Source organism: Lepisma saccharinum, chromosome 1 (assembly GCF_977018435.1).
Source record: "Lepisma saccharinum chromosome 1, izLepSacc3.1, whole genome shotgun sequence".
NCBI classification, from domain to species: Eukaryota; Metazoa; Arthropoda; class Insecta; order Zygentoma; family Lepismatidae; genus Lepisma; species Lepisma saccharinum.
Window position 1 is genome coordinate 37,994,798 of NC_139229.1, and position 17,039 is coordinate 38,011,836.

General features: G+C 38.6%; 1 protein-coding gene across 4 annotated transcripts in view; it reads right to left on the reverse strand.

Moving 5' to 3' along the window:
* The window catches only part of Madm (MLF1-adaptor molecule), a 127,358-nt gene that overhangs the window by 24,356 nt on the left and 85,963 nt on the right, over positions 1-17,039 (reverse strand). For 2 of the 4 annotated variants that reach the window (XM_083130857.1, XM_083130839.1), the window contains exons 2-5: positions 5,635-5,859; positions 5,028-5,158; positions 4,043-4,137; positions 3,585-3,668 (exon numbers count right to left, since the gene is read on the reverse strand). In XM_083130857.1, the coding sequence (XP_082986983.1) occupies positions 3,585-3,668; positions 4,043-4,137; positions 5,028-5,158; positions 5,635-5,859 (535 nt within the window). Of the gene's footprint in view, positions 1-3,575; positions 3,669-4,042; positions 4,138-5,027; positions 5,159-5,634; positions 5,860-17,039 lie in introns of all 4 variants that reach the window. The other 2 variants (XM_083130848.1, XM_083130829.1) reach the window with 1 other exon arrangement.

Genomic DNA, 17,039 nt, shown 5'->3' on the forward strand with positions numbered 1-17,039 from the left:
AGTCTCCCATTAAAAAATCAGTTGAACCATTAACCTTTTGCATCCCGAGCGTCTCCATCGAGATCTTCTAGCATGCTCATAGTTTTTACGTTATAATGTTGCTATTTTTGGCTGGATTTGCGATTCTCTTCTTTTACATTATTGTTAACACATATATTAAACAATTATGACTCTTGCACGTCTAGGTGTCAAACAAAAAAAGGCGGGGAAAATAGCGGCTTTTTTGTGTGGCTTCCTCACAAAGGAAAAATAATTCCAACAAACAAAGGCCGGATTTGTTAGCAACTCTTTTCTTCCACCACCGGAAACTAGACGGGTGAAAAGTTTGCTTCTCAGTACCCAAGGTTGCAAGGAATTTTTACCGTGTCGCCACAAGGGGTGGGGGGAGGGGGGAAGAGGGGTTGAGGAAAACTGCGCTATTACAAAGAAAAGTTCGAAAGCAAGACGAAAACAGGTCTTTGTTGCCAAGCACATGTTTTTCAAGTTGCTGCAATCTGACCTGCAGCAGCAGAGGTAAGTACAAAAGACCTTATATTTGTACTTCATTTCCAATTACTTTTTGACCAAATGTGCACTTACGTATATTCTGAGGCAGTGGCACGCAGACATGTTTTGGGGGTACAAGTCGTGTTCTATTGGTCATATGATAATAGTGCAATTATTTTCATGTTCCTAAAACTCTAGCGATTATTTCCATGTGTATTGTTACAATGTCTTGTACTTTTTTGTCAGGGTGGGGTGCGGGTGGGGGGGAAACCACCATTTTTTTAAAAAAAATCTTGATTTTTCAGGTTCATCCCTCCCTCCCTCCATATATACGCCGAATGTGCATAAATTTTATATAGTCCGAATCTATGGTTCATTCCGAGTAAAATGATATATTATTTGTCTGTCTACGGCAATTAGCATCCGACCTACAGTCATTTTTATAAAACACTGCATTTTGCTAAAAATAAGCTCGGGCAGCAAGGGGTTTACATGCAAAAGAGGCTCGGGTAGCTAAAGGTTAAATACTTTAAAGCAACAAAATTATGCATGTTACATAAAGAAGCTTTTATTTCTTGAATTTGCAATGTTTCAACACACACTTATCATGTCATATGTCTCATATTTGCTTTAAGTAACAAATATAAACAATGTTACTTGCAGAAATTATAAGAGACACATGGTGACTCCATAGCCAAGCACTAAGTTGTCAACTTTGAACTCACCACCAAATTTCCTGGGTGTTCTTAGTGCCTGTCCCTTCATGAATTTCATTTAATCATCATCATTGTTGCAATTAGACAAAAATTGCAGACAAGTGATACAAAATAACAAAAATACTAATACATGGTTTGAAAAAAGTATGAGAGTGTAGCTTGTCTATGTAATATATATGATTTAATTACATTGAAGTATAAGTACAATGTCCAATGTGCACTATTAAGAAGAACCATGAACTTTTGTCTGGAACAACTTTTCCGAAAGAAGATATAATTACCAAAAAATGTATTGGATACAACGAAGGTTTGTCCTGAATTCCTTACAAGGAATTAACAGAGCTATGGAGAATATGGGGGTGGTTCTTCAAAATAAACACACATTTTCAAACATGCTGGTTCTTATGTACAGAAGTCAGTTTACATACAACTTAAATTATCAGTCTAGAAAAGTAATTCCTGTAGTGTATATACACACACACTACTACACAGACAGCATGCATGGTAGGTAAGAATGCAACAATTTGTTAGTATGGGCACTGCACGACAAACTTGTGTGGAAAACAGTGTATTTTGCTACATTATAACTCAAAAAACATTGCATAAGACCCAAGTGACACATGTCAGGATAATACTTACTTTTTAGTGTGAGAGGAAACTCACTAATAAGATGCATATTCAATTAATGCTATTCACAATGTCAAAGGAATAAGAGTTATAATACACACTTTAAAACAACTTTGACAGTATGAAGTATCTCATGACAGGTACCTTTAAAAATATTTTTCTTTTCCACAGTTCTGTGTAATGATTTTCTATATAGAATATTGAGGGCTGCAATTAGAATACTGGAAATGACTTGTGGAGGTAAGTTTGAAGTTCACAGAAACTAATTTGGAGTTTTATTTGTTGCAAAATAATAATTTGCGAGGAGTAATATCATGAACAGTAGAGGTGCTGTCTGATGCATTCTTCTCGAATGTAAAACATTGTACACACATTCAAGAGATAGGAAAGTGTGGAAATACTAAGAGAATCAAACGTAACAAGCCTAACCTAACTAAATAAACCTAACCTACTCAGTATGTATGAATAGTAACACTGTAGACATGTACGAGTGTAGTTGTAATGTAAGAGCATTCAAACCTAACTTAGTCCTGTGTGCATATAGGAGATGAATGGGAAAACTGCTCTACACAGAAGACCTGGTAAGTCATCACCAAACCCTTTCAGTATGTGCTTACAGACATGTTGTTGCATATTTGAGCAGTTGGAGAATGAAGATGTTATGTCAATTCTAGTTGATGAGGTAATTATGTAATTTCATACAATCGTTATTGAGTAACCTATAGCTACGACCTGTTGCTAAGATCACTGTTTGATGCTGATATGTGAGAGTTTCTATCTAGTGGTTTCAATATCGCATGGCCAATTTGACTGTTGTAAGTTGGTTAATACAAACACTGATATGTTCAGTGCAGATATACTGAATGGATATTAATAGTAGCAAAGTGTTAGAGGTGTGAAGCTACAGATGGCAGAGTAGATACTACTGGGATTTGAATCTTTCCACATAAACCAGTCCGTCCACACAGTATTGTTATTAATATTTTTTATGCCCAAGATTGTTTCAGAGTAGGCTTACTCAGCGCTTGCTTAAAAAGGATTGAACTGTTATAATCATGACAACAGTTGTGAGTAATGTCGCAATGTAGAAAACATGTTTGTATCATGATGTTATCAGAATTACACAATGGGAACTTGCACCTTTCCTTTTCTTCACATTGACCTCAGATTCCAACTATATGATGTGAGCAGGCTACCTTTCTTGGTAGTAAATCTGAAACAAGAGGCTGTAGTTTTGTTTCGTTTCCAAATGAAAAATTTTGTTTTAAGTACATTATTTTCAGATACCAAAACCATACTTCACAGTTTCGATGTTTCCTTCTTGCAATAATTTTCTGAAGGCTGCAAAGGAAATAATTGTCGAATTTGGGTTTGCAGTGTCAATAATTCCGACATAAATCTTGGTCAGTATGCACAGTGTCTTTCTGAGGCAGTCATCGAGAACATACAACAGAAATGCACACCTACACACACATTTTACACAAACCATAGACAAGGTGAGAACAAAATTCTTGAAAATTAAACAACCAGTAACATTACATCGAGACACACAATAACTTGCAGTCAGCTACAGTGCTGTACACAAAAGATCTTCTTGTAATCTAACAGCAACATATCAAAAGCCTACAAAACAACAAAAAAGGGGGAAAAAGCATGTACTAAATATGCTACCTGACTTGGATCAGAGTCATCATGCAAAGTTCCACACACAGAGAGAGTTAGTAGTCTGAAATACATGATACCTACAAGACTTACTTCCATACTCTGGGGCAATGAAGTGCATGTTCTTCATATTGTCCCGGCACGTCTTCACATGATGATGTATCGCATCAGGAGCAACTGTTGAGAGACAACAAAGACAGTTGCGATTAGTTGTACCATTCTCCTAAACCTTGAATGGCCCAGGCCTCTTGCACAGCCTGCAAAATGGCCCCGACAACAAGACCGACACATTCAGGAAAACCACACTTCACTCCTCCTCAGTGAAGTAGAGCTCTCCGAATGAGCAATCCTTGCCATTTTGCAAAAGCTACGACAAAAAATCCCTACCGGCCAATGTTTTGGAATCATTCACAAGCAGAAATGTTATGTTCGGCCAAGACACCCAAAACCATTCAAGGCGGGGGGATATAAAAATCATCTTACAACCTAACCTTACGACCTAACTTTTTACAGCTAAGAAGGCAAAAGAAAAAAAATTGGTTTCACTTTACCTGATCCAATTTTCACGAGGCCATTGTGCTGAATAAATATCGTATCACAGGTGAGATTCCCATGGATGATTGGGGGTGAACAGGAATGCAAGTAACTGGAAAGAGAAACAGCGAGTGTACCCTCATCAACACAGATGGTTGTCACGGGTTGGAGCCGAGCAAGGCTCAAGTTGGCACTACTCACTGAGACATGACGAGAAAAATGCTGCAATTTGGACTGAGGAGTGAGTTGATACATATCAGTGTGTATGGATGCATACAGAAATAAATCATTTTTATTTATTATCGCTTTAAAACTCAGTATTAATGCTACTATGCAAATGAAACATCAGCAAACAATCTTTAGAATGATGCTAAACAAAGTTATGAAACCATGAGCGTTATTTAAACAATCAAATCTATATTTAAGAAAGAATCCACTGCAGCTTTATCAAGTGAGTATCTTCTGGAAATACTAATTATTTAAATTTGATTAAAAAATATACAGAACAATTAAAGTGATGAACAATTTAAAATGCTACCACTTACATTGATATCCATATGACATCTATACACACTTATTGTGGACATATACTTGCAACTCTACTTCCTCATATAAAAGAAAAAATTAGTTAAAATATCATTAAGTTTCTAACAAGCCTACCTGATTATATGTCGCAACTATCTCCTAGCTCCAACCCAGATTCTGGATTTTTCAAATATCAAAAAAAAATATTATTATTCCTTTCTTGTAAGGTGAAAATCAATCTAGATAAAAAAATGCATATTAATCATTTCTTTCAGAAACGAAAGAAAGAAAAAAAACTATTTTGGTTAAATCCAGATCAATGTACATTTGCAAGATTTTGTGCAAAATTTTATGAAAAATATTGACATAAAAATTCAGTTAGAGCAATGATGGCACATACGTATCTTTTAATAAAAAAGTCACCAGAAACTAAATGATGATGTATTCTAGCCTATGGACAATATTGAATGTTCTTACCTCAAGGCTGATAAAATTTGAGTGCACCACCTCTTCCATGCCTGAAGGGGTAACTTCTTCACGTTTCTCTTTGTGCGCTTTAGGAACTGTTTTAGTGAACCTGACGACATGTATTCTGTGATGAAAATGACCTGTAAATATTTACTTTCATTGATGTAAAATGCCAAAAACAAGAAGGTGTTCACAACATTGGGAAAAGACACAACACTCAATAAAAGCCTATCCAACACTATGAATTGTAACTACAAAGAATGTCTCATGCGTTACAATGTGCACCACAGCACATATCAAAATCATTGAACTTACCACATCATTAGGACCAACTTTCCACTCAGTGAAGCAAAAGACCGAACATTGTTCAGATTCACTGAAAATAAAACTGACAAGTCCTTTAAACTGAAAGCGTCCTTTGAAGTTTAACTGTACCTGTTGTGTTCCATTGTAATATTCTCCCCTTTTAAGATTATCCTGCTTGCTTTCACATTCCCTACACTGATACTATTCACTGCAAAGAAGTTCTGCATTGCTGAAAAAAAAAAGAACTTCACACATCCACAAAAGTATATATGCACAAGATATGCCAGATGGAAACCTTATCAATACTTACTCTAGGCTTGTCATTATGTGTGTCTGTCCAGTAACGATGGAATTTTACAATATTGGGATGTTCTAGTTGTGTCAAGTTTTCAAACACCTGTTGAATTTTATCCTCTTGGGACTTGAAGTTCTTTCGCTCGGAGAACTGTACCTCGTTCCACACCACCTCCACTCCTTCCTCCGTGTCCATGGCAAGATAGGCACAATCAATTCCTGGTACATCCCTTTGCTCAACCTGAAAAGAAAATAAAGAAAATGGTTAAAGTCTTGGGCAATGACCTTTTCGGAAATATCAGCTTAGAGTACTATCAGATCATCTACGATTTTCTTTCTGTTCTGGTTGTGTAAGATTACATTCTAATACAAATAGGTAAACAATAGTGAATGAAGTTCATCCAAACAGGTGTAATTTTCAGAAATTAGAATATATGCATGGATCTTGGAAACAAGATACATTCATGTATGAGTTTTAGATTGAGACAGGACTGAAGTCAGAAAAAAAGCTTTAATCTATGGTGAAAAATAGCGATAAATCCTACAATTACAAGTAATTTGTTACTTCAAAACACTGGATTGACTCTGGCTTAGATACGAGACAAATACTAATGATGTTCCCTCCTGTTCAAAACAAAGGAAGAATATTGGACACTGGAAAAGATTGTCAAATTCATCAAATCCATGTTTCTCCCGCTATGAAATTTATGGATACACTAGTGGTCGAAATAAATTTTCACTCACAAGATAATTACTCTTCGGGAGATTTCACACTGAAGAGACAAGAGGCACGTGTCGCTTGAGGATTTCACCAATCAACTGAAGGTTTGTGCAACCTGCCATGCCGATACGGTGTGAAACGTTGCTGTTGAATGGCTCATTCCCACGCGATATATATATATATTAAATATGATCTCCCCTTCCAAATATTCCCGCCCCCTCTGCCACACACCCCCTTTTATTGTTTCCTAGTTCCGTCACTACGAATGTGGATGAATGAAGGGAATGAACGAGGGGGTAGCTCCCAGATGTACCAAAGCATGAGCGTTTAAAAAGAAGGTGAAACAGCACATTCCATTGAAGCATTATTATGCATCGACCAAGATTCAATTGACTTTTTTTAAAAAAATATATAAACCACGTGCATGGTAGCACGACTGCGCTCATGTATCGATTTCTCCCCACTGAACTCCTCCATGGCAACTGCATAGTTCTCCCCCCTCCCCCTCATTCCCGCCGCGACTGCTGCCCCCGCCTCTTCCAGAACAATTTCTTCGCGTTCCATGCAGCAGACTAAACTGGGAAGTTTTTTCTTCCTCTCCCGAAAGATGTTACCCAGCTGCTATGACTAACAGGAAACTACAGAACACACAACTGTCTCATCGCAAAGGTTGTCGCCTTGTTTGGTTTTACAACACAGCCACATTTCCACAGTCTGTTTGCTACATTTCGACATTCTGTGATATTGAAATTTCTCTCTTTTCCCATGGTCAGGAAGCTTCACGTTTCTACCAGCCAAGTATCTAGAAATATATTTCGAGGGGGACCAAATGTCTGAGAAATAATAATATAAATGCTTAAATTAATGCGTCAATATAAATTATACGCCTATTCATAATACGTAAATTAATATTGTATTTTTATTACATGAATAGGTAAAAATACGGTATATGAATAGTTGTAATAGTACGTATTCATTACCTAGATGTCATTTGTAATTATGTACTTTCTTTGTGTAGTAGTAATAGTATTTTTAATATAAGTTCTTTTTATTTGCGTAGTATTTTGTAATTTTCATGTATAGTAATGTACTGGGGTTAGGTGATAGATAAGTGTTTGCTGAACCTCGTCCGAGAATAAAGACTATTGAATTGAAAAAAAAATGTGCCATATTTACGCATGTAGCCTATAACGTGTAAGTTTTGAAAATTTTTATCCCCAAAATACTGTGGCGTGTTTTATACATGGAATAATTCTAACAGCGACATGAAACCACATGTAAATGGATGTTTCCCCCGATTTTTCACCTTATATTGGAACATTTTGCATCACCCAGCAAAGCGGGCGGGGATAGTGCAACACGGGAGCTTGGACACCGGAATTTTTCCGGCGAGAAACATTTGGCATTACCGAGCAAAGTTCTGGCAGAGATCGAGTGCGAACAAAATCTGTACCATTGGCATTTGTCACGCAAGAAATAATGGAATGCAACTTCATCCAAAACCATTTCTAACATATGAAACGGTGACCAACAAATTAAAATACTAATTTAAATGCACAATGAAGATTTAATTTTTCGGTATATTTGACAGAAAATAATGCTAAAATTAAAACGCGAATTTTGAAAAAAAATATATATATACTGAAAACTAAAAATATTATTTTGGGGGGGATAACTAAGGAAAAATAATTAATGCCTCATGGAAAGTTAATGCCTCTTATTTTCAATGTTTACAAGTTGTTTTTTGGGTAAGAAAAAATGTATGAGTCTTGTTCATGAAATTAGCAACCCTAGAGTTTAAAAAAACAATGAATTTTAGATAGGTGGCAGAAGTGTGCTAAAGAGAAAACGCGAATTTCGGGGATAACAACCCCGAAAAATCAGGGTCCCTAGTTATAGCGCATGGATACGTCGTTTCAGTCCATCCTGTATAGAACGCAATTCCTTCAACACCCTGTATGGGCGAGCGTAAAAACGCCGCGACCGAGCATCGTTCCTATTTCTGCGCGCTGATTAAATCCCAACCACGCTGGGTCCCCAATGTCTTAGCCCGGAGCGCACACAGATATGTCCTGCGTCACACATGGACACTTACGGTATCCCGCGAACTAATTCTGCCGCGCTCTTTCTCTCCATTAACGGGATTCTATAATTGAATCCAGCCTCACGCTTTCGCATAGTGCGTAGGTACGACATCGGAACACTTCCCTTGCCGGTGTTTACCGCGTTCCAAACTTGGCTGTTTTCAAACTCTTTATGTTTACTCTGCATATTTTGGCACCGGTCCCGACCGAAAAAGACAATAAACTGTCGTAACACACTTACTTACATCATCCCACCGAACACAACGCTCCCGGAGAGGCTTAAGTGTGCTATGCAAGATCAACAGGAAAAAGGATTTACAACGCCACCAAGGAACTAAATAAGCCTTTCTTTTTCTGGGAAACTTTGTTCGCGTGCTTTTTCTGCCACAACAGGATGTATGTATTTGGTTTAATGTTCCCACTGTCTTATCCTAACGCATTTCCTTCCATCGTATTTTCTTTAGTTTAATTTTAGTTGAGGTTTTGCTTCGAGTCCGCTTTATGCACAGAAAGGCTAATCGGGACTGGACCAACAGCTTAAAGTAGGATCCGAACCACCATGTGCCTCGCATGCATCAAAACATTTTTCATGGACCTTGGTTTCCTTTAATTTGGTTTATTTTTCTGCCACTTTTGGCTAATCGCGAAGATGCGGATATGTGTGATATGATATGATGAAATCAATGAAGGGACACTCGCAAAGAACACCCACGCCTACCTCTGGATTTGAACCCGGGAACCCTGACGTCGTAGCGCGATGTGCTAACCTGATAGCCCCGTAGCTAAATATTTTGGTGCCCTAGGCAGAATTGTAATTTGTCCCCTCACCCCCTTCCCCGAAAGTAGCAAGCACCAACATTTCACGTGCGCCTTAGATATTTTCTTCTTACACGGTTTGTGATATTTACATCCTGTACAAATTTTGAAATGAGGAAACAAAGAAAAACTCATTAAAAATAATATAGGTTATATTTAGAGATTCGTATTTTGCATTTGAAATTTTAAAACGTTTAGCATATTTACGAATATTTCAGTTATGTCTTAGTGTCTGAAGAACATCTTTAAAAACGTACTATTGCTACTGCTTTGGGAAACAGAAATGGGTTACCACAATATACCTCTGCAATGTGTAAAGTGCACCGTCGCATATTCTGAATTTGTTGTCTTTAAAAAATATACTTAAAAAACTTTGGACGTCGCCTTGTGTGTTTGGCGCCCCCTGGAACTACCGTCAGTCCCCCCTGGCACTGAGGTCAGCCCCCTTGACATTAGGTAAAGCTATTTTGTGTAATTTGTTTGCAGTGAAGAGTGAAAATGTAGACAGCAGATATTTATTTACTCACAACTTTGTTGAAGGATAAATTCAGGTAGCATGAACAGTAGCTATTACATTCGTTCATCTTATTTATAAGATGTCTAAGTAGCGGCAAGTATTTAGGAGATTTTCTACTCTAGACTTCAGATACTTCCTACACAAGGGAGCTTCTTTATCTGTACCTTCGTTGCCCCTGTTGCAACCTCCCATTTATACAGAAATCTGCGACTTTTATGTCATTATGCAAATTCCCTCCGCATCTACTTCAAAGGTTAACAGCTCCCAAGTTTTGGGAACGAAGGGGAGTTTTATTGTTTCGGCCGGGGAGTGGAATGTATGCTAGGCTAGGCACTATGATTGAATATTGTCTTGGGTAATATACATAACTATCTGCGTCATCAAACGTAGTATGGAGTGTGTAGTAAAGGATGATTTCAGTATCAGACAATTAACACTTCAAGCGATATTTTAAAAGATATAGAGAAAATGTAGTATTTGTGTGATATTTCTAAACTTTATGTAACTTAATGACCCCCTCCCCCACACATAATTTACCTTCATTTAATACGGTTACTTTTGAAAAGTGGACTTCATGAACAAAGCCCCCCCCCCTGAAAACCCGTGAGCCCCCTGGAGATCAATTCTGGCTACGGGCCTGACCTTCGGATCAATTAAAACTTAATTTAAGTCACTTTGTGCTCAGAGAGGCTTATCGGGACTGGACCTACACTTTACAATGGGATCCGTACCACAGTGCAATGTTCCTCCATCGGAGTTCGAACCTGGACCACCCAAATGAATACCTCTTTACGGAGATAGTGCAAAGATCGAACTTCTTTCCTTTGGAACTTGACTGAAATGTTTGGGGGACGCATCTATGCTTTAGAAACCTAATAGTTCATGGAGAAAAGTAGGCAGGCGGTTCATAGTACGTACAAGTTTCCATACGTTCTGCAATATAACCACGCATAATATCGGCTACGGTTCGCGTTTTTACGTGCAAACCCTATGACCAATCGAATGCCAACCGAGAGAGATGATTGGTCATTCCGCTCACTCTCCAATCGATTATCCGAAGTTTTGATTGGAAGTCCACTGACCTCCCCGACAGCGTAACTGTTCAGACCGTCATCTTGTATATAACCAAAATCATCCAGAGTTGATTCCCATACGCTTAAACTATAGATCGAGCGAATACGAATGTTGGGTTTTTGTTTTAAGTCCACTTATGCACAGATTGGCTAATCGGGGCTGGACCTACAGTTTAAAGTGGGATCCGAACCACCGTGTGCCTCCACTGGGTATCGGATATCTGGTATATCCCTTGATTGCAAGGCGACGAGTTAGTACCAGACTGTCAAAATCCAACCGCTTCTGGTCTGTGCGTTTCGTGCGAGAACGAACTTCACAATCTTCAACGGCTGATAGCCATGTCTCGTTTAACGCGTGAAACTCGTGTCCCACGAAGGGTGGTAAAACCAGAGGCATTTCATAAAGGTACTACTCTACCTCCTGTTGCGGTACCGTTAAGGCTGTTAGGTTTGGCAATGCAAAACAAACAAAAAACAAATCGTAACGAAGCTTCCTTGATTAGTACAAAATTCTACATAGCTTCTATCGACCCCCTACAAAAGTGACTAATGTTCAGCGAAAGCTCTAAAGACCTTAGCTCGGAGAATAGGAAAATCGTAACTGTAAACAGACAAGCATGATTAGACAATCGGAATATCCCATGACATCTTCCTACAGGACAAGAGGGAGGATAAATACACAACCGGAGAATCTCAGTGGAAATGAAATAGGCAATATTAATTAATAATTATTTCCATATTCCGCAGCTTTTCACTACTTATTTTCTTTGCGGTCATTCGCGAACTAGCAGATATTGAATTTTTGCATACAATCATCAATGGCCAACCCGGAATGTAAAGCTCTTTCACAATCCCAGTACATATCTCTCCCCCTTCTACAGCGATCTCTTTTATATAGGTTTCCGCACTTATATTGTAACCTGCCTCCAAATGTTGACATTTTCATGCCGAAACACAGGTTCCGACAATCGTTAAGAATGAATGGCCCCGACGCTGACAAAATGTGCGACATTCTTCAGCACATCGTCGTCAGATGTTTGTATCATGAAGGGGTAAACCGCACAAGCGAAGAGACGCAATGTAGCAAGGGAGGGAAATTATACATAAGGCAACACTCCGGCACAAGCGTCCCGCAAGAGAAGAAAACAAATGACTGTCCACTTTAATTCACACGTTTGTCAAGGTTTATCTCATCTTGATAGAGCTGTGAGATTTCAAGATGATGTCGCAACAATATTTGGAACAGCGAAAACGCTTCCTAACCCAAAATCATCGTTATGTTTATTTTTCTTATCCCTTATCGGCTATAATATACACTTGGTACACAATTTACACATATGAAAAAAATGCCAATACGGAACAATAACCCCATTTATACAACCTGTGCCTCAGCAGAATCAACATACTACATCAAACATCTGCCTGAACCACATTACCATTACTCACGTAGTTTCTTGCCCAATTGATGTAAGTTTTCTTATCGGCAGTTAAGTCGTTATACTTTCAACATTGCATGAATGGAAGCGCAATTGGCAGATTCTTATCTTATCTAAGTAGTGCAAGAAATTTCGTGCATTTATTTTGAAAACCGATTTTCATAAATAACCATTGTCTTGTATTAAACTGACTACGGAGTTTCAAACCCTTTTTGCAATATTTATATAAATGTCTGGATATGTCCGTAAAAATAAGCGAGCATTACAGGCCGCAAATGTCGGCATCTCCGCCAGCGCCGCCCGCCACGCTTCTCCCGATCTCTCGGCTGCAGATCGAAATGGACGCACGGTATATATATATATATATATATATATATATATATATATATATATATATATATATATATATATAAATTAAACATATTGCTACTTTTATTATTTCGCATAAAGTCGGATCACACAAATTATTTTCGTTCTGAACACGTAACGAACACGAGTGGCGTGAGAGAGGGAGGAACGTGACAGGTGTCGTAACAAATCACGTAAGCAGAACTCAAATGCCATTCCTTTTAGGTCCGGAAGACGAAGAGTCAGAGTATGAGACAGATGTGTTCGGCCTCCCATTCGGAACGCATCGTCGTCATTCGGATCATGTGGAATTCGACCATGGGTAATAATTAAGCTACTATATATAAACCATTGTTCCAAGTTACTAACAAGCATAGCAACACTACAATGCACTTCCGACTTCAGTCTACTAATGGCGATGAGGCTGCTGGCGGCGCAATTCTTGACTACAGCGGTCGTTGAACATGAACAGAACATCAATCTCCTGTACAAGGTCACTCAACACTGAAGAGTACCTTGCTGCCGGGTGGAAATTCACCATTTTTAAACCGCCAGTGTTTCCAACTACATACGAATTTGGGCTTTGAAATTATTCTGCTTTGATTCTTGTTATTTAGCGTCGCTTTTCTACCACGAGGATGAAATTGATGAAGGGCCCACAAAGAACACCCATACCCAGGTCGGAATTCGAAACCAGGACATCTGACGCTGTAGTGCGCTGTGGCAACCATCCCGCCCCGGAGGCCGGCTGAATTAATTCTCCAATACACAATCAAGACACCGGTTCTCTCGACATAGCATCACGCAAGCATTGTAGCATCACGCAAGCATTGTCAACAATACTACCGTAGCTTTAACTTGTGAGATTGAAGAAAACTGCCGTCCTTGATTTTCTGTTCTCAATAACATTACTTTCCCAAATGTTTGCACACCTATCTACCCTTTTAGGATAATCCCGACGGTGAGAATGAAATAGTGAAATTGATCAAGAACAATTACAAGTAAAGTACACTGCCTTGTTTGGGATTCGATGCAGATCCTCGTCTCGTAGTGCACTTAAAGTTTACACATACTGTGCGATTCTGGGCGAATTAAGCTTTTTGCTTTGGGGTATTTGGCGTATTTGTGCTTTTATTTTGGGAGGTAGATTTTCTTGGGTATGCAAATTTCTATGCATGTTACCAATCAGTAAACTAAACTATTGCCTTGTGGTTCTAAGTACATACAACATTGTTTCTAATATAGGTCATTAACATGGCGTAACATTTACACGCAATTTAGAAACACTTAGTATATTTATGTTCTAAGAAAATCCAAACTCATACATAGTAAAAAGAACTATCGAACTAGTAACACCGAAAGCTTGACTAAATTCCTATTCCCAAGTTCAAACTTAACGTAACTACAAAGTTTTTTTTTGTGAACACTTTAACACATGTAAAATGTCAGCAATATGCCATGAAAACTTAAGTGGAAAACGGACTGCTGCTGTCTCGGCTCGGTGAAGTTGCTCAGTTGTCCTCCTTTAATCTAGGGAAATATTAAATGCTTTCAATTTAATTTTCTTTGGGGGGAAGGGGGTAAAAACGTTCCTGGCAGGAATACAAATAACTTTCTTTGCTGGGTATAGATATGTGTGTGTTTTTGGTTGGGGGTTCCCGGTATCTCCCCCGTTAATTCGAACACAATTTACACCGAAAAGTTTACAAGGAAAGGAAAAGGGGAAAAAAATCATACGATTGGCATAATTGTGTAAGTCCACTTCATGCACAGACAGGCTAATCGGTATGTATATAATCGCCCAAGGAACTTCTACAGTCTGAATTAGCATCACAAAAGTAAATGAGATTCCTGTTCAGCATTATACAAAAACAGGAGGGGAATGTTCAGCTTTAGGCTTGTTCTCCAGTGACTACCCACTCAGGCGCAAAAGTTAATTCCCAGTACGTTAATATTCCAGCGTGTGGCAATCCTGTCTCTTACGATTTTCGTCGACCTCTTTGGTGTGCTGCGGCATCCCTTGAGGCTACGTTTCTGTTAATAGTTGACGCCATGATGAAGCAGTAACGTGATCCAGCTATAAATTAAGCAACTTCTTGCTGTGTCCCGCTAGAACGTATATTTATAACTCAGCAATAATTTCTCTTGTGCTGAGTGGCCTTCCGCACATCAACCTTGAAACCAGAGTCGAGAAAACAACATTATTATGGCAATTACGAGGAGTAAAACGTAATTACAAACAGTAAGCACGCATGTGCGTCTTGCTCTCTCCCGAACTCTCTTCTATCCTGAATATCGTTAGAGTGACGTTACCTCTTGAAAGTTTGAAAATACATCTATAAGCAAAATAATGACTGGAAGTGGAGTGGAGCTAAGCTTGTAGAGAGGGGTCTGAGCCAGTTTTTAACATAGACTGAAAATTTAAATTGTTATGGGTAAAAACTTCAATCCTCGTGCTTTGAAAATTCCATGCAATGCAATTATATTTTGAATTTTCGACAAATTTTCAGGAGCCTGAGCAAGAAATCTCTAGCGCTGCTGAAGGAATAAAACAAGCTTTTTAATAAGTTTGGTATCCACTTCACGTACGGTAGTATCCATGACTGGGGACCTAAGTTCTTGCAAGGGTGATAGGACCCCAAACATTTTTTTTATATACGAGGCAAGCCGTGAAACAACGTGATTTGATTTCTACACAATTTTAATATTTCTTACCATGTATATACCATGCATTGGCAGATATAGTGGGAGGACCACACGAAAAATATGGGCTCCACCAGGATTCAAACCCGGGTCTCCGGTATACCGTGCCATCGCTCTATCTATCTCTAGTTTCATTGCTACCAGTGTGTCGGAAATAATATTAATAGCAACAAATCTGCCACCAAAAGTTATGAGTTCGAATCGTGTCCTGGTCATGGCTATTTCTTTGTGGATATCCTTAACGTCGCATATTAGCCAAAAATGGCAGATAAGCGACGTAAAATAAAATATGGCCTTTCAAGGGGTCCCGGGTTCGATACCCGGTGAACGCACATGGCACAGCGTCCAGTTCCGATTAGCTTTCTGTGCATAAAGCTGACTTAAAAACAACAATTCAAATTAGATATAAATTATATAAAATTATAATAAAGTCAACTTCATTCCTAAAGACAGTCATATATGTCTTTCGGGAAAATTTCTGAAAATATTTTAATTGAATTGTTTAATAGAACGTAGGCTCAGTTAAGACAGTTTTTGTTCCCTTTCTGACCTCCCACTACATTCCTCATATTACACGAGTCTCCTTATTTAGAGCAAGTCAAAGGTGCTTGTTTCTCTTCCGAGGACAATGCATTACTAGTCTTCCTCCAGCTCGACATTTCCCCTGAGAACCACAATTTCCCAAGTTTTTAATCAGGATAAAACCACGTGCAAACTGGTCGCATCTTGCGGGGGTTTGTCCGCCCAACACCTCCAGATATGTTTTCCAGGAAACTCCTGTTATTTTTAGAATTGAGCGAGGTGAGAAAGGAGAATGAGGCAACAAGTGTTGAATAACAATTCCATCTTTGTTTGTTTATATTCCGGTCTCCCACGTTTTAAATTCTTACCAGCACATTCACTTCTGGAAATCATCTGACCTACAAGCACAAATAGCTCATTTCTATGTATCTATGTATATATCTCCCTCGAAACAGGCTCGAAAACAGCGGCAATGGGACTCGATGCGCGTAACCATGCGGCATCCAATGAAAAATCCGCACGGCAGACCCTGGTCCTTAGAGGGCTGTTGTGCCATATAATTTCGTATATATATTCCATTAAGTTTATCATTGTAAATTGAGAAAGAATACAATTTCATACCAATATCATAGAGCAATAATATAAGCTAGGGAAATGTGATTTTATGATCACCTATTTCTAGAACCTCTGCAAAACACACAAATCACTCATATCTCGTGGAGGTATGTCACTGAAGAGGTTCGGACACTTCTAGGTTGTAACAACGCCACTGACTTTCCATGGAATCATTACAACCCAGAACTGTCCGTGACTGTACAACCCATTCCGGATTAGCATACATGAGAATAAAGTTTGATAAACCTTTGATACCAATGCAATGATCAAAATGAGAATAAAATCTGTGTTTATAACATAGAGTAGTCTGTATGGACATTTCCAAGGGATTGTGCGCCCTAATTTTGCCTTGAACGCCCATCAACATGACTAATAAAGCTGTATAATCATCATATCTTCAATAAGCAACATACTTAGTTTGCTTGCGTTCAAAACTCATATGTAGATTCTATCGTAAAGAGACTTCAGCGAGCCTCAGATGCTTGTGGACATAGCTTTATGACTCGGGAAAATTCGCAGTAAGATGCGCAGTGTTTACTGAGCATGCGCAGAAGAATGAAAATCAGTGTGTGGGAGGAGCATTCCT